Source organism: Carassius auratus, unplaced genomic scaffold (assembly GCF_003368295.1).
Source record: "Carassius auratus strain Wakin unplaced genomic scaffold, ASM336829v1 scaf_tig00025999, whole genome shotgun sequence".
In the NCBI taxonomy this organism is placed as follows: domain Eukaryota; kingdom Metazoa; phylum Chordata; class Actinopteri; order Cypriniformes; family Cyprinidae; genus Carassius; species Carassius auratus.
This window is the reverse complement of record NW_020525475.1, coordinates 17,501-35,494: the sequence shown is the minus strand read 5'-3', so window position 1 is coordinate 35,494 and position 17,994 is coordinate 17,501. Positions and strand designations below refer to the sequence as shown.

The following is a 17,994-nucleotide window of genomic DNA, read 5'->3' as shown; positions in this document are numbered from 1 at the left end:
CTGCTGCAAGAGAAAGGAGCACCGACAAAGGAGACTTACACGGGGGTTCATCATGGTTTTGGAGTTTTCTTCATATTGCTGATCCATTTTCTTGTCCTATTAACAAGCAAAGAGAGACAATCACTGTAATGTCTTGTCATTTTTGGCTAAACAAGCCCTTCAGAGACAAATCTGTCATCATTTACTTACCATAGTACTTGCATAATTACTGAAATATTATCAGAAACAGAAGTTTCTGAATGAGACGGCAATACAAATGAGATTATGGCAAAATACTAGGGCTGTAACAGTACGCAAAAATCACGGTTCGGTACGTACCTTGGTTTTAAAGTCACTGTTCAGTTCATTTTCGATACAGTAAGGGAAAGAAATGCAAACATTTAACTGCATTTAACCCCCTTTTACAATTTGTTTACACTTTTAAAAAAAAAAACACTTTTAAATAAAATATATATAAAATAAAAAAAGAATAAGAAATAAAATACTGCTGCAAAGTTCTCAACTAAATAAAAGACTCTCAGTCTCAAACCAATATCATATAATAAAATATAATGAAAAATATAAAGAAATAACTATGATTACAGTGCAGCATTACCAAACCCAGCTTGTAGAACTGCTCATATTTATGTTATATATATATTTATGTTATATATATATATATATATATATATATATATATATATATATATATATATATATATATATATATATATATATATATATATATATAAGTGTAAAGTGCAGCATCAACAGTTTCAGTTTTTAGACCTGCTCAGATCTTGTTATTGCGTTGGCCCAATGGGAATTAAGAGCAAAGGTCTGTTTAAATGCCGACGGGAGCTGCGTTTGAATTACAATAGTTTTTTTTCCTAGTTGTAGTGATGTTCACACTTGCGTGATGCCTTTTGAAAACCTTAGGCCGGTGACACACTGGCATATTGCACCTGTCAAACATAGTGTATTTTGCCGTCAACACTGTTGGCCACGTCAGGCACAATTCTGGTGTGTAAAGACACAGAAAACGCGAAGCAGCTGTCATGCAACTGACACGCAGCAGACACGTCACGCTCACGCCATGCAGCCAGTGTGTCACCGACATAGACAGTAAAAGAAATGGACACAGCCCCCATTGGATTCAACGGAGAAAAATTAAGTAAATTAGAAGCACGGACTTCCTGGGGGTGAGGTGTACTGCGCAGACTCAAACTGAGCTTGATGACGTAGATGTCATGTGAGCAACCTGTAAGTCTTCTGATCGCTGTGCCAAGAGAAATCTGAATCACCCACCGAATCTTGCAGAGAAGGCGAGCGTGAACAGGAGCGAATTTTGGTAAGTATTCTGATTAATTATCTCCCTTGACTTTATGCCTCCACGTTCCCCCGATAGCCTCATAGACAGTAAAAGATTGCCTGCGAGCTTCTCCTCCTGTCCATACGGTAATTTCTCTACTGTGCGACAGAGAGTCACAGGTTATGATGCAATCGTGAGCCTATTTTTTTACAAAAACTGCTTCTACGGGACCATAACGTGAGATACAAGGTAATGGAGCCTTTTATACATTTTCGTGTTTCTTTAGAAATAATTAATGGACAAATGGAATTTTTAAACACCTCAGATGTTAAGTTATTCGCTGTCAAAGTGACTCCAAAATGAATGGGAGTCAATGGAATGCTAACAGCAGGTGGGGGTCTGCTAGCCAATGGCGGCGCCCAGGGGTGCTTCAAAAAAATACGAAACCCTGCCCCCCTGGTCGCCGGCCTTAGAATCAGCTGCAGGGCGGGATTTGCGCTGAACGCAGAGACTTCCGTCACTTAATATGTTTGTTTGGAAACACGAAAATGTACCTATGTTCCGCACACAAAATATTGCATTCGTTCATTCAGTACACACATGCACCGTGCCGAAAGCCCTGTACCGAAACGGTCCGGTACGAATACACGTACCGTTACACCCCAACAAAATACCATCAAATTTCAGCCTGTTCCTCACAGTGTTATTGGTAACTAAAATGTATTTTTGTTGATTTAAATAAAGCTGAAATAAAATAAGATATAAATATAAGATAAAAATGTAAACACTTTTTGCATGGAAAACAGCAGATCTACCAAACAAGTTGCAAAGAAGAAAGTCAAAGACGTTTGGAAGTACATGAGTATGTGTAAATGATGACAGGGTAGACTATCCCTTTAAAAAATATCAACTCAGAAAAACACATCGACTGTGAAATAAGTCTCACCATACAGTGCACCAGTATGCTTAGGGGAATCCAGAACACGAGAGAGAAGAACACCACTGATCCAACTATGTTGTCAGCCAAGAACTTCCCTGAATATGGAAATTCCCAGAAAAGAGTCACCACTGGCATTTACAAAACATAAAGAAAAAGTCCTGGCTATCATCCCTTACCAAATGTGTTGATGTCCAGTTTGTCTATGAAGTCCCATAAACGTTCGATGGCATCTTGGACATGCTTCATGCATTTACCCTGGAGTGTGCAACATCACAGCATTTGTCACACCAATAAAAAACATTATTCAGTCTGATAAATGATGTACTCACGGCCCCGTCACAGAAGCCCACGGTACAGGGCTTGCCCTTGCGCAGGTAAAGATATGACCCATTACTGACGAAGGGAGTGCACAGCCCATTACTGCCTCTACAGCAGACTTTACAAGAGTTCTCAGTGTCTGAAAAACATCACAGCACTTTTGAATTTATAATTACAGGTAAAACATTGAACACTATTATTAGTACCATATTTTTTTGGACTATAAATCACACCTTTTTTCATAGTTTGGCTGGTCCTGCGACTTATAGTCAGGTGCAACTTTTTTATCAAAAGTATTTTGACATGAACCAAGAGAAAACATTAGCGTCTACAGCCCAGAGAGGGCGCTCAATGCTACACAGTGCTCCTGTAGTCTATCACTGAAGACATAGAGCGCCCTCTCGTGGCTGTAGACGGTAATGTTTTCTATTGGTTCTAAATAAATGTGACATATTTATGTTTTTTATCCTTGTCATGACGTGTTTTTGGACTGATGCGACTGATGCGACTTATACTCCGGTTTGACTTATAGTCCGAAAAATACGGTAGATGTGTTTTGGTGCTAGTTTCAGTGACCATCAACCATTCCAATTAACGAGCCAATGTAACGCAATTTTGAAGTGGAAAATTTTAGTGCAGCTTCTTGGGGTGCATGTGTAAAATAGCCTAAATAATCCCATAATTTCAGCCTTTTTTATATAGAGAAGACAGGGGATAGTTGTCAAAAAAGTCTGTATACTTTAAACTATTTGACGTTGGGGATCAGTTAGATTAAAAAAAAACAAATTCAGCAAGAACACATTCAACTGATCAAAACTGATAGTAAAAAAGTGCATTTTAACAAAAGATTTCTATTTCAACTAAATGCTGCACCAAACAGCATATTACAATGACTTCTGAAGGATCATGTGACACTGAAGACTGGAGTAATGATGCTGAAAATTCAGCTTTCTGGCACATGAATAAATTACATTTGAAAACATATTCAAATAGAAAGCAATTATTTCAAATTGTAATTTGTTTAACAATTTTTTATTATTATTTTATATCTAACCTTTAATAAAAAATAATAATAATTACACACACGCATATATATATATATATATATGTATATATATACACAGTACAGACCAAAAGATTGGAAACATTACTATTTCTAAGTTAAACATTACTAAGTTTCTTCTGCTCATCAAGCCTGCATTTATTTGATCAAAAATACAGAAAAAAAACAGTAATATAGTGAAATATTATTACAACTTAAAATAATAGTTTTCTATTTGAATATACTTAAAACAAAAAAAATGTATTCCTGTGATGCAAAGCTGAATTTTCAGCATCATAACTCCAGCTTTCAGTGTCACATGTAACATCCAGTCGATCACATGATCATTTAGAAATCCTTCTAATATTCTGATTTATTATGAGTATTGGAAACAGTTCTGCTGTCGAATATATTTGATGAATAAAAGGTAAAAAAAAAAAAGCTGCATTTATTCAAATTAAAAAACAGTTTTATAATAATATATATTCTAATAATATATTTTCTTTACTATCACTTTTTATCAATTTAACACATCCTTGCTGAATAAAAGTATTGATTTTATTAAAAAAAAAAGAAAAAAAAATTACTAACCCCAAATTACTGACCAGTAGTGTATATTGTTATTACAAAATATTTATATTTTAAAAACATAGCTTCTTTTTTTTTTTTTTTTACTTTTTATTCATCAAAGTATCCTAAAAAAGTATCACATGTTCTGAAAAAATATTAAGCAGCAGAACTGTTTCCAACTTTGATAATGAATCATCATATTAGAATGATTTCTAAAGGATCGCGTGATAATGATTCTAAAAATTCAGCTTTGCATCACAGAAATAAATGATAATTTAAAGTATAATAAATTTCAACATTAGATTTTTTTTTCGGTATTTTTGATCAAATAAATGCAGGCTTGATGAGCAGAAGAAACTTCTTTCAAAAACATTAAAAATAGAAATGTTTCCAAACTTTTGGTCTGTACTAATATATATATATATATATATATATATATATATATATATATATATTATGTGTGTGTGTGTGTGTGTGTGTGTGCGTGTGTGTTTACATATATTCAATAATCATTTAACAATTAAAAAAAAAATCATTAAAGCATTTCCCCCCCAAGATAATAATTATATAAATGTCAAAAGTTTAAGTGGAAGCAAGATATTACAGTCTTTGTCTCTACAGTGTTATATTGTCCATCCCTGCTCGGTTTGAACACTGGTCATCCAAACAGTCATCTCTTGGTTGGGCACTAGTGTGAACACATTGGACGGTTTGTTGAGACATTTACCATTGCAGGCACAGGACTCAAGATTATGCATAGCCTCACAGAAAGGCTTGCACTTGCCCTTCTGACATCGACCCTTATCCACACACTCTGTGTTATCAACCAGGTTTCCAGGGGTGGGGCACTCACTGCTGTTGCCTGGGGATACACAAGGGTAAAAAGTATAATAGATCCAGACCACTGCTACATTGACATTGGAGAGAGTGGAGCTCACCTGTGCACTTTGACGTGCCCTTGCAGGTGGCAGTGATGGTCTCCTGACAGGTCTTATTTGCACTTTCAAAGCTACAGTTCTTGCAGCAGGGGCTGTTCCTGTCACTGGGGGTCAGAGACAACAACATCAGCCACAAATACTGATAACAACAATGTCCTTAAGATAAACACACTTCCTAACAAAACCTTCAACCACTTGTCACCAGCAAAAATCTGCATAAAGAAATTCTGAATAACTCTGTATTAATTCAAAACAATCGAGGGATTACTCTTCTGTTGAAGACATCAGCCAGCAAATTAAACTTAATTTATAAAATGTACTTAATAGCCAATTTCAATTCCCATGAATATACATAAAATGTCATGTATTCCAGTGATGCAAAGCTGAATTTTCAGCATCATTCCTCCAGTCTTCAGTGTCACATGATCGTTCAGAAATCATTCTAATATGCTGATTTGCTGCTTAAAGGGATAGTTTACTCAAACATAAAAAAAAATCTGTCATTAATTACCAACCCTCGTGTCGTTCCGAACTGTAAGACCTTCGTTCATCTTTGCAACACCAAATTTAAATATTTTTGATAAAATCCGAGAGCTTCCTGACCCTGCATAGACAGCAAAGGAACTACCACATTCAAGGCCCAGAAACGTGGTAAAGATATTGTTAAAATAGTCCATGTGACATCAGTGGTTCAAACTGAATTTTATGAAAGCTATGAGATTACTTTTTGTGCGCAAAAAACAAAACTTTATTCAACAATTTCTTCTCTTCCAGTCAGTCTCCACTTTGATTCACGAGAGTACCATGGCACATGCGTGTCCATTTCTCTGCTTGTAAACAAGGCGCAGCGCATCCAGGTTCTACGTCAGAACGCCGGCTCCAGCAACAGCAGCATTAAATGCTCAAGTCATGTGCACTGATGTCACATGGACTATTTTAACAATGTCCTTACTACGTTTCTGGGCCTTGAAAATGGCAGCTCCCTTGTTGTCTATGCAGGGTCAGAAAGTTCTTGGATTTCATCAAAAATATCTTAATTTGTGTTCTGAAGATGATTTCTTGCGGATTTGGAACAGGTTTCATATACATTTTTATTTTTATGTAATTATTATAATATTTATTTAATATTCTACTTAAACACAATACAATACAAATTTGTATTTCTATAGCACATTTAAAACAACTGCCGCTGACCAAAGTGCTTTCCAGCATCGTTGCATACTATCACACAAACAAAAGTCCTGATCACTCTAATCAATTTTAAAAGCTATACTAAAAAGATATGATTTCAATCTAGACTTAAAAGCATCCACAGATGGGGAAGATTTAATGTGCTTTGGAAGAGGGTTCCATAATCGAGGGGCAGCTGCTGAGAAAGCCCTATCCCCCTTTTTAATCTCATTTTAGGATCATGGAAGAATCATCGGACTTGAATCATCTGATCTCATATTTCTTGTATTTTGATAAGGAATCAAAAAGTCAAAAATATATTTTGCGGCAATACCATGCAGCACTTTAAAAACCATCAATAGAACCTTAAACTCAATTCTTAATTTTCCAGGCAACCGGTAAAGAAACCAGAACTGGGGTAATTCTCTCTCCTCTTTGTGCGTGTCAAAAGTCCAGCAGCATTTGTTACTAATTAAGTGAAAATAATTGATTAATATTGTGATTCATCTCTGAACTGGTTTGTTCGGTTCATGGCTTAGATTGAGATATTTTTTTAAAATCCCTATCCATAGTAGGGCTGTCAAAATGGCTGAAAAATTAAATTCTAATTTTGTACTTATATATTATCAAAATATAAAAATTCGAATTATATTCAAATTTAAAATGCATAATTTCAGTTAGGGTGAAGAAAAGCTTTTGGCTTTTCTCCTGATGCCACAAGAGGGTGCAGCGAGCAAACTATTACCAATGCATGTTTACTTAAAGGTCCCCTTCTTCTTGATCCCATGTTTTAAACTTTAGTTAGTGTGTAATGTTAGAGTATAAATAATATCTGTACAATTCTAAAGCTCAAAGTTCAATGCCAAGCGAGATATTTGATTTAACAGAATTCGCCTACAAAAAACGACCCGTTTGGACTACATCCCTCTAGTTCCTGCAGTAATAACGTCACTAAAACAGTTTTTTGACTGACCTCCGCCCACATGAATTTACAATAAGGGGGGCGTGGCCTTGTTGCGCTCCGACGGAGAAGAAGGAAGAGCTGCGTTTGTCGCCATGTCGTTTGAAACGCTGTTATTTTCATCTCTGAGTCCAATCATCTTTGTTTGGGCTTCCCAGGGACACTGTACTTGGAGATTAATGGTTACAATTTATGTTTAACTCAGTTCCGGAAAATTATAATGCACATGTAAAACTATGTGCAGCTCATTTTGCTGAGGACAGTTGCTGAGGACAACTTTCTCAATCTCAATCAGTTTAATGCCGGATTTGCACAAAGATTATTCTTGAAAGATGGAGCAGTTGCCTCTTTGTCTGGAGAAGGCGTTGTTTATGGACCACAACTGGTAAGTGTATTTTATTATTTAAGTTGGAGTGTTTAACAGTTTCTGTAACTTATTACACAAAGGGCAACGCTGTTCAGCTTTGTTAACTAGATGTTTTCACGCGCATCTTGTCAGTAAAAACACTCCTGTGATTATAAGTACATCTCCAGCACACCCTCCTGCCCACTTGCTTCTCAAAACTACTCAAAAACTAGTCCAATCCCGTTACCAGGAGGTCAGTGTGCTACAGAGCCGTGCTCTAAGCTGCTGTCGAATCACAACACAGGAACCGCTGGCCCAATCAGAACTCGTTACGTATTTCTGAAGGAGGGACTTTATAGAACAAGGAAGACATCAGCCCGTTTTTATAACAGTGAAAACAGCGGTATACAGATAGGTGAATTGTGTGAAAAATACTGTTTTTTTTACCCGCGAAACATGAACACGTTTTATATTGCACACTGTAAACACAATCAAAGCTTCAAAGCATTAGAATACATGACTGTGAAGTGAATAATATTTACAGTAAAATAATGTTTATAAACCAATAATAATTAAGTTGCTTAACTTTACACAAAACAGCATCATTTATGCATGCATAGTTTAATACAAAGGGGTGAAAGCCAATCACACAGAGTACATTTTTCATTTAAAAACATGAGGCAGTGGGACGGAGGAAAACCCACCATAAAGTCTCGAGAAATGTCTCGAAAAAAGCCAATTTTACATGGCTTTCTAAACGTGTCTCTCTTGTGCAAAACGCGAGTGCAATGGCAATAGAAGATGACCCTCTAGAAAATGTGAGAAATATGCGTTCTGTGTGAACGGCTTGGTTTCAGTTTTGATGTAAACAAGATCTTCTCCACATTGATGTTCTGTTTTTCTGCAATATTTAAAAAAAATAACATCGTAGCAGCGCTGCACTCCAACTGGATAGGCTAACAAAAAAAACTAAAAAAGGACGCATTGAATGGAAAAAATAGAATCCATAGAATTTCAATAAATTAAAAAAAAATACTTGAAGAAACAAGACAACTGAAATAATGTGTGGTCACTATTGTGATTAGGGATGTCAAATTTCGATTATTTCCATGATCGATCGTCGTTTAAATTAACGATCAATTAATCGATTAATCGTTAACCATAATACTGCAAAATGCGTCTATTGCAGGCACACAGTCAGAGGTATGACAGGATGTGCAAAAGCCACACACACACACACAAAACGCTTTCTCACTTGAATTAAAGAGGTTTTAGTCTGAATAAAATGCTAGTAGCAGGATTATAAAATGAATAGATGCAATTATGATCATTTGATAAAATGAAGAGAGCGCGCCATACTTTTGAGGTCATTTTACTTTGTTGACAGTTTCCAATCCCGCACGGAGAACGCTGAATGCGCCTCTTTAAATGGTTTTGTGGTGCTCGTTGTTGTATTTTAAAGCACAATTGCAATGTTTTCAACTGACATTATTGTATAAAATTATCCGAAATGTGGAGCGCGTGTGACTGCGCTGCACATTAAGTGAACTACATCGGCGCTGCTGCACCAAAACACAGTTGCTCACATTAATTTGATCCTGCTGGATTCTGTCCTAGAAAATGTCAGATTTTTTAAAATCCGGCATACAGCGCATTAGATCGTGACAGTGCATGCGTGCAGACGAGGATGAGCGAGCGCGGCTTTGGCTAGATTTATTTGGAGGTTATTGCTCATGTCTCATTCAGCACAAATCGAAATGTTTCCATATTCGCAATGTATTTGAATGTTAAACTATTATTTATAATGTAAACTAGGCTTGTACTTAACACGCATTCGCATATAGACGGAAAAGATGATCCTCTTCATATGAGCAAAAACGTCCTTGGCATAACAGCAGAGTGGACCGGTATACTACGGTCTATTTAAACTGAATGCTCCAGGAATGTGTCGGTCACAGCGCCTATTAATCGCTGTTTTGAATCCAGCAATTATTTATTTAGAAATGATAAGATCTGATTATGACAAGTGTGGTATAAAAGCTTTGTTTATTAGAGGAATAATAGGTTAACTGGAAAATGTTAGATCGCGACCATGCTTTTGGACCCCATAATCTTCATTTACGCGGCTTTGTTCTGGTTTGCCGGTTGGTCACGAATTTCCACAAATTCAGTATATTTAGGCATTGTTTCTTTTCCTAAATCTTCATAGTCTAACCCTCTAATTTCCCAGGTTTATTTTATTATCTTTCGCTTTTAATAACTGTTTTCGCATCTCTTACTGTGGTAAACATGGGAAGGGAAATTAAAGATTTCATGAATTAAGAATTCGTTCGATTTATTAATTTGTTCCCTTATTTCACTTAAATCATGGGTTATTTAGGGAACACAATTAATGAAACATGGACAATTGCCACATTAATAATTCGTAGGAATGAATTAACAAGTTGTAGGAATGAATAGACTACCTGTCCTGTCACTGTGTCCCGCAGCCCTGCAAAGCGCACGATATAAAACAGTTATCTGATGAAATGATTAGTAACTACATTTCTATTGCATTTAATGTTGAAGAACTTTTATGTTGTTTCTATTTTAATGTACTTTAAAGTTTAAATCACATTAAAAGCTTAATTTGTACATTGTGAATGAATGATGATGCTTTTATATATCGTCACCGTCACTCACAGCCGCTCGCATGTGTTGAGTGCGCATGAGCCGCACGCAGCCCAACATTGAATCGGTTAACCGACCATCGATAGCCTTAATCGATTGCATCTCTTATCGACAATTAATCGATCATCGATTAATCGTTGACATCCCTAATTGTGATCTATATCTGGTTGATGCTGATAATCTTAAAGGCTGATATATTGGTCTATCCCTGTTAGCTTCTTTACCTGCATTGTGCCGTCTTCCTGAATTTGCACTTAGCTGTGCAGCAGGGGTCATCATTGAGATGAAGGAGTCCAGGGTCACAGTGTTCATCCTTCTCCACACGGGAGTTCCCACACAGCTTACTGCTCCTCACCGTAAAGCACTGAGGGGCTTTAACCTTTAATGTCTTACTGACTGAGAACTTGCTACAGTTGGAGAAGCGCTGAGGGAAAAAATAGAACAGGTGAGTAAGTTAAGTATCTATATGTAAAGGGGAAAAAAATCAGTACAGGATGGATAATACCTTGTTGTTCACGTGATCTCCGCTGACCGCAATAGGGTACATAACATATTTGCCGCCCTGATCATCGCTGGGCGCACAGGCAACTATATTGTCTGGATCGTGTTCTGCTCCAAAGTTGTGCCCCAATTCATGAGTTGTTACAAGATCTGCTTCCTGGGGAGACGAAACATCAGAGTGCTGCCTGCTACAAAACATCTAGCATACAAGACACAAGTAGTATGACAAGCAAACCTTAGTCAGAATAGTTTTCCCATAATTCATGGTGCTCGTCAAGCCTGTGTTTAGGTGGCTGGGTTTCTTGGTGGTTTGTGATGGATAGTAGGCTGTAAGACGAAATGAATGTGCAAGGTCAAGCACTTTTGACGAGTGGAATTCCACTGATCACAGATAAAGAGATCCTTACGCTTAGGGCAGAGTCCTCCCAATCCCTGTTTGGAAGGGGCCACGTATGCCAGACCCAGAGTGCCATCATCGAAGTCCTGATAGGTGAAGAGATGGGCAAGGCAGACAACAGAGGCGTTGTCTGAGATGTCGTAACTGAATTGCTAAAGAGAAGTGAGATAAAGATGAGAAAGGGTCTACAAATTTGTGACTCAGGGCTCGTATAAAACTGGCTCTTAAAAATGAAACATTTAGAAGCTAAATTATGGATAAATTAGCTGACAGTTTACAGAAATGGTAATTATTATTGAGTGCATAGCTTATTTACAGTGGGTATAGAAAAGAATAACCCCCTTCATTTTTTTGTCATGTTGGCATTCTATCTTTCATTTAAGTATAAATACAGCTAAATAAAACAAAAACGGTATCCGTCTTCATTTCTGGCTGCAAAGCAACAAAATGTGATTATTTTCTATACCCACTGTTCATTTTAGTATAAATTTGTTGTATAGTATAATTTATATAATACAGAATTATAATTCAATATTTTCTAAACAGTATAGCAAGAATACTTCAGTTTGTAAAATGATTTTAGATGTTGATAACGGTTCTTTCATGTCAATTACACTAAATATCCTGTCAGAAATGATCAGGAAGAGTAGAGGCTCTTGCTTTGAATGACTTCAGCACATCTGCGGCTGCAGGATATCAATGGTTTCTCACATTGTGCTGCTGTGATCTCGGTCTGCTCTTCTTCCAGTCTCTTCCACAGTTTGGTGACTAGTTTCTTAGCCATAACTTTGTCGCTTAGGATTTTCCAGAGATTTTCAGTTGGATTTAGATCAGGACTCTGGGCTACCATTTCATTATTTCATTTCAGTGTTCTTAGCTTCAAGGAACTGCTTTACCCATTTTGCAGTTTTACAGGGACATTGTCTTACATGAACATTGCAGGCTGATTGGGAGATGCTTGCAGGGAAGGAACCGCATGAGGAGGTTCTGATAAACATTTTCAATCCCCCTGCCTTTAGCTGTATAAGAGGCCTAACACCTGCTGCAGAAAACATCCCCCAAACCATGACACTTCCTCACTTTTCACTGACCTCTTTATGCACTTGGGCTTCAGTATTTCCCCAGTTTGATCTTTGATGTTTGAATGTTTCCCATCTGACCTAAATAAATGAATCTTGTTCTCATCACCGAAGTGAACTTTGCATCAGTTCGTCTCTCATCTCTCTCTGAGAGGCTTGGTCACTGTAGAGTGTGCTTTCAGTCCAACTTCTCTTAAACGTCCCGAAACAGATCCATACCCTGTTCATCACTGAACTAGTGAGCAATTCCAGCTGCTGAGTTTTACCAATTCCCCATTGAGAGTCTCCGTATTATACGTTCTTCAAATGCATTTGTCTTACATGGAAAATCAGCCTTTTTGTGGGACTTGAATGAATAAGAATCACTGTAATGCTGCTATATTCAAGAAATCACTTTTTGGAATGTCCAGCTTCTCTTGAAATTACTGAAAGGGTGATCATTTAGCCTTCATCTGGATCGCCTCCTGCTGAAGGCTTTCAGTCACCTTAAGCCCAGTTCAGACTGCACGATTTTAGCCCAGTTTTTTGCTCGCCGACAGGTTTTGAGAAATTGCTGACAAATGCCTGAAATCACAGGCAAATCAGTGATCATTCACGCAAGTTACAATCGCGCAGTGTGAATGAGCACAGACTCATGTCTTCGTTTCAGAAAAAGGCTTTCTTCTTGGTCTGTTTGGACCCAAGAAATGGAAGAAAAATTAATAGAAATATGGCAGGAGCACCCAAGTCTGTTTGATCTGAGCTATCCCAGTCTCACGTGAGAACTCTGGCATTGCATGCGTGATATTGCGTTGTTTCCTCGTCACATCTCATGTGTGTTGGGTTGTGAAACGTAGTTTGTGTGCCTGACAGAGTTGTCTGCGAGTCTTCCTATTGTAAATTCATGCAGTGTGAGACCTTCTGTCCCTGATCCATCGTGCGGTGTGAACACAGCAGTGACTGAATGCTGGCCAAGATAGTCATGCAGTGTGAAAAGAACAGTGAACCGACTACTTTGAAAATTGTGCAGTCTGAACTTGGCTTAAGAGTGGCCCGTCATCTTGCAATCTCAGTGAGAATGAGAGGAATGCAGCTAATTAAATAGGCTGTCATATAATTACGGAAATTAGCACCAGGTGTAGCACCAATAACTTGTAGGTTTCTGTAAGTGTTCTCTAATTTTAATCAGAGTTCTTTTTCAAATATCTCCTATTTTTTATACTGTGCTTCAGAATACAATTAAATTTATGAAATTTGACCCTGGACCACAAAACCAATCTTAAGTGTCAATTTTTCAAAATTGAGTTTTATACATCATCTGAAAGCTGAATAAATAAGCTTTCCATCGATGTATGGCCGAGATATAACTATTTGAAAATCTGGAATCTGAGGGGACAAAAAAATCTAAATAGTGTCCAAATGAAGTTCTTAGCAATGCATATTACTAATCAAAAATTACCTTTTGATATATTTACAGTAGGAAATTTACTAAATATCTTCATGGAACATGATCTTTATTCAATATCCTAATGATTTTTGGCATAAAAGAAAATCGTTAATTTTGACCCATACAATGTTTTTTTGGCCATTTGCTAAAAATATACCCCAGCGACTTAACCCATAACTGTCACCTTCCCACCTGTGGGATGCTTGGCACTCTTTTTTGTTATTGTCTTTTTCAATATAAAATCTTTTAGTAATCATCATAAATCATATATCATTTGAAAGCTTAGAAACCCAAGATTCATCCTGTGAAAACCATTTTGAAATTGGACATTGCTTTACCATGGAAATGGTACTTTAAAATCTAATGGCGGTCACCTCCCCCTTAGTGGGCATGGCCAAGTGTCATAAATTATAATGCATTACGGTCTTCTAGAACCAAAACTTTTTATAATTTTGGCAACAAACATATCATTGGAAAGGTCTGAGTCTCAGGATTTCATATCTGGTGGTTATTTTGAGATAGAAGTGAAATTCACAGAAAAATCTAGAGAAAAATTCATTATGCAAAATTCAAAATAGTTTTGATGACTCCCAGTGGCTGTGTGTGGTATGACGCCCTAAATAAATTCTCACAGGAACCTCAATTTTTTTCATATCAACTTCAAATTTATAACATAACTTATTAAGACACAATGCTTTAATTTTATACCAATTTTAGAATTAAAACTGTTATGTAAAATATTTATAATAAATAAAACAAAATAAAATTAATATAGCGCATATTATTTACAGTACATTTAAACTTCTATAACTTTTTGATACTTCAATTTTTTTTTTTTTTTTATTCCAAAATGCCAAAATCTGAATTTTTTTTTCTTTAAAAAGAGACCAACCTTATGTTTATATTCCAAAGTGTTCATAAATAACAGCAATTTTAGTTTGGATAGTGCACTTTAATGCCTATTTAAAAAATGGGGGGGGGGTAACATTTAAGGGGTTAAGACTGGTTTTGTGGTCCTGGGTCACAAAATGCTTAAAAACTGGCCTTTTACTCTTATTAGGATAACTCAAATAGGACCAAGCAGTGAACTTAAAATTTAGGAAATTGTAGGTTGTTTTCTAATTTTGATCTCCACTGTATGTTTGTGTATTTATACAAAGACACAGTCTGGAGCCAATAACATCCAACCAGAATACAAAGCTCACAAACTTTACTTTTTTTGGACTGTTGTTGTGGATTTATCATAACATTTTAACCTGTGTATACTGCACTTCTAGGGACATGGCACTTACTTCCAAGAGTTTCTTCACATCCCACACACCGTCCTTTCTTCCTAATGGGCTGCCGTCCATGTTGTAGTGAATCTCTCCGGGGGCAACTTTTGTGGGCTCCTTGTTTATGATTATCTGTGAGCATACAGTGCACAGCATAAATGAGCACACCCCCTCTAAATACATAAAAAAAGATGTATTTTCTAAATGTTCACTAATATAACTCATGGAAAGATGGCAAAATCTAAACATATTAAACATGTACTTAATGAAAACAAAAAAATATATATTTGCCAATATTTTCTGTAAGATAAGTTAATTAGCCGACTTTGTTTAAATGTATTTACAACTTAGATGGCAATATAACACCCACAGATCAAAAACTTGTACTCACTGAATATTGAGATGAGTGGGGCTTTCAAGCTTTAAGGAGGATGCAAAAGCATCATAAGAGTTTTGTCACAATTTAAGTCATTATTCACTGATAACCTATTGAGTTGTTAACTCAATTATCATCAGTTAATGAGATTTAATCAAGAACTGTATCACTGATTTTTCAATGAAAGTGGTTTAGTGAAGCATTTTAGTTCTTCATTAATTTAGTGCCATTGATTGAAGGATATTGAGGATTTCAATGAATAATGACAAAAAAAAAAAATCATAATATAGTACAGTTGTATCGAACAGTTTTATTATATTTTTGTAGAGCCTTTGCACAATTTTTCACACTGTAAATCATCAACAAATCCCTTTAACAAATAAGAAGAGAGACCAGAGGGTTCTCACACTTGAAATGGTTAACCCTGAATCATTCCCAGGTAAATGGAATCGTGGGTTATCGTGGGTTATCTTGTTTCACATTCAAAGCACTTGTATTACAGCAGACTGAACCATCAAGTTTAACCTGAATGGACTTTGTCTACAAAGGTAAGAATAAACAGTCTCTTCTTCACTCCATTTAACATGTTTAGTCACCACTTCACATTTTTCCCTAGAAACTCTGAAATGACTGTTTATACGATGTGCTGTGCTTTCATGTGAATATGAGGCATGTGATTGCATGTCTGTCTACGTGTGGCATTCTAACACCACTTCGTTTGACACTAGAGCATGGTTTCATAACCCTGGGGTAAAAAGCAGTGCTCACCCTGCTTCTAAATTACTAGTGTGAAAAGTCTGTTATCCGGAGTTAAAAGCTGGATTTAGAATGACGATTAACTCCAGGTTAACTGTAGTTTGGGAAAGAGATTTCATCTACTGAAGTAAGAAAAGAACAGGAGGAAGATCCATCCAGATTTTGATTTGATTAAGAGTTATTAAGGTCACCTGCTTAATCTGCACACCGTAGCCTTTGAAATCTTCATTCCAGGATGTGTTTCTGTATATATCATCCACTCTGTCGATCAGCTCAATCTGAAAGACACAAAACACACAAATTCAATTGCATTTTTAATTTGATATCATGGTGTTTAAACGGACCTTAGCCTTAGTGCAACAAACTGCTCTGCTGTATAGCACAACCACAATGACATCTCTCCTTTCCAGTTAAATGTAATGTGTTCCAGTTGCATTGCTTACCAAGTAGTTGAGGGTTGTGCTCTCCTCTCCACGGCCCATGTGCCTGTAGAAGCGATAATCTGCCACTAGAAGCAGAGTGCAGGTGTTCTTCTTGTGGTCGTGTGTAGATCTTCTCTCTATTTTGTGATGCTCTGCATTTAAGAAATAAAAGCATCTAAATGGATCAACCAAATAATTATTTCTAATAACTCTCTTCCAAAGCATCGATGTCCATAAACAGATCTACACAATTTAAAGCAACACAATAGTCACCTGACACTGTTGTTATTAGGCCTCAAATGTACTATTAAAAAAGGTCTGCCACCTGAAACAGTTAATTTTGATAACTTGTCTGATCTCCAGTCTCTAACACTAAGTGACCCAAAGTCCTCTGTGGTATCTTATTATAAATATATACACACACCCTCCTCCTGTTCTGTCTGTCCCACTGCTCTTGCCTCTTCTGGCAGGAGCTCCTGGGCATCAGCGTTCACATATCCACACACTTTGGATGAGAACAGTCGACTGATGTTTTTAATGTCCTCTGAACGATACACCAGTAAGCGGCCATCAGGGTGTGACTCTGTAAACCGCCACAAGGGCTAAACGAAGACAGAACAAGATATACTGAAACATTCGGTAAAAATGCACACTGTAAAAAATTAATATCAAATGCTTTCAAGTATTAAGCATGTGTGAACAAATTACCTCTACATTATATTCAGCCTCTTCAGTAAGAATGTGGGCTGAAAACTCTTCCCCATCAATGTGTGCCTGCACGCGCGAGTGCTCCTCTCCTGTCGAGATAGCAAACAATGATATGTCAGTGTATGATAATGAATCACAGATGGAAAAACAACAAAATTCAGTTCTCAGCCGAGGCTGATATTCTCATCCTATGTCTTACCCACTAAGTGTCCTTTATAGTAATTCTGTAACTGAATGTCATATTGGTGCTCTTTTCCATTCTTGTCTAAGAATACAGCCTTGAAGTTTTCAGAAAAAAGTTCTGTGTTGGTTGTCAAGTACAGCTTGAAGTGCCTTTGAAAAGAGATGTAAGAAATGTGTTTTTAGTGCTGTGAAACTCTGAAGGAAGAACCAGCCTCTAATCATGATCTCTTGAGGTCAGGGGTCAGTGAATAACAACACAAACACTCAAACTCTCTCTCTCTCTAAAAGTTATACAGATGGATAGAATGAAATAAAGCATAGAATAGAATAAAATTAAACCATAAATAAAAATAACATAATAAAATAAACTAAAACTAAATGGCAATAAATAAAAGCATAATATAATTACCATTATTTTTAGAAAGCAGGGGTTGTCAGAGAAGATTAATGCAAACAAAAAATAATAATTCATATAGAACAGAAATTAATTATATATTACAGTTTTAGATATTAAATCTATATATAAAAACAAATACATTATATATAAAATGTGAATAAATACAAAAATAATAATAATAAGGGATGCTCAGAGATTAATAATACAAGCAATTACACTTTATAATAAA

The 17,994-nt window shown here is 36.4% G+C and overlaps 1 protein-coding gene across 1 annotated transcript in view; it reads right to left on the bottom strand.

Moving 5' to 3' along the window:
• LOC113078559 (disintegrin and metalloproteinase domain-containing protein 17-like) overlaps nucleotides 1-17,994 on the bottom strand; it is a 28,766-nt gene that overhangs the window by 3,084 nt on the left and 7,688 nt on the right. Inside the window, exons 3-18 of the mRNA XM_026250856.1 lie at nucleotides 17,385-17,518; nucleotides 17,186-17,274; nucleotides 16,902-17,079; nucleotides 16,499-16,629; nucleotides 16,247-16,333; nucleotides 14,942-15,055; nucleotides 11,155-11,296; nucleotides 10,983-11,074; nucleotides 10,752-10,904; nucleotides 10,471-10,670; nucleotides 5,100-5,203; nucleotides 4,889-5,023; nucleotides 2,561-2,688; nucleotides 2,408-2,486; nucleotides 2,238-2,326; nucleotides 40-96 (exon numbers count right to left, since the gene is read on the bottom strand). Coding sequence (XP_026106641.1) covers nucleotides 40-96; nucleotides 2,238-2,326; nucleotides 2,408-2,486; nucleotides 2,561-2,688; nucleotides 4,889-5,023; nucleotides 5,100-5,203; nucleotides 10,471-10,670; nucleotides 10,752-10,904; nucleotides 10,983-11,074; nucleotides 11,155-11,296; nucleotides 14,942-15,055; nucleotides 16,247-16,333; nucleotides 16,499-16,629; nucleotides 16,902-17,079; nucleotides 17,186-17,274; nucleotides 17,385-17,518 — 1,912 coding nt within the window. The remainder of the gene's footprint in view (nucleotides 1-39; nucleotides 97-2,237; nucleotides 2,327-2,407; nucleotides 2,487-2,560; nucleotides 2,689-4,888; nucleotides 5,024-5,099; nucleotides 5,204-10,470; nucleotides 10,671-10,751; nucleotides 10,905-10,982; nucleotides 11,075-11,154; nucleotides 11,297-14,941; nucleotides 15,056-16,246; nucleotides 16,334-16,498; nucleotides 16,630-16,901; nucleotides 17,080-17,185; nucleotides 17,275-17,384; nucleotides 17,519-17,994) is intronic.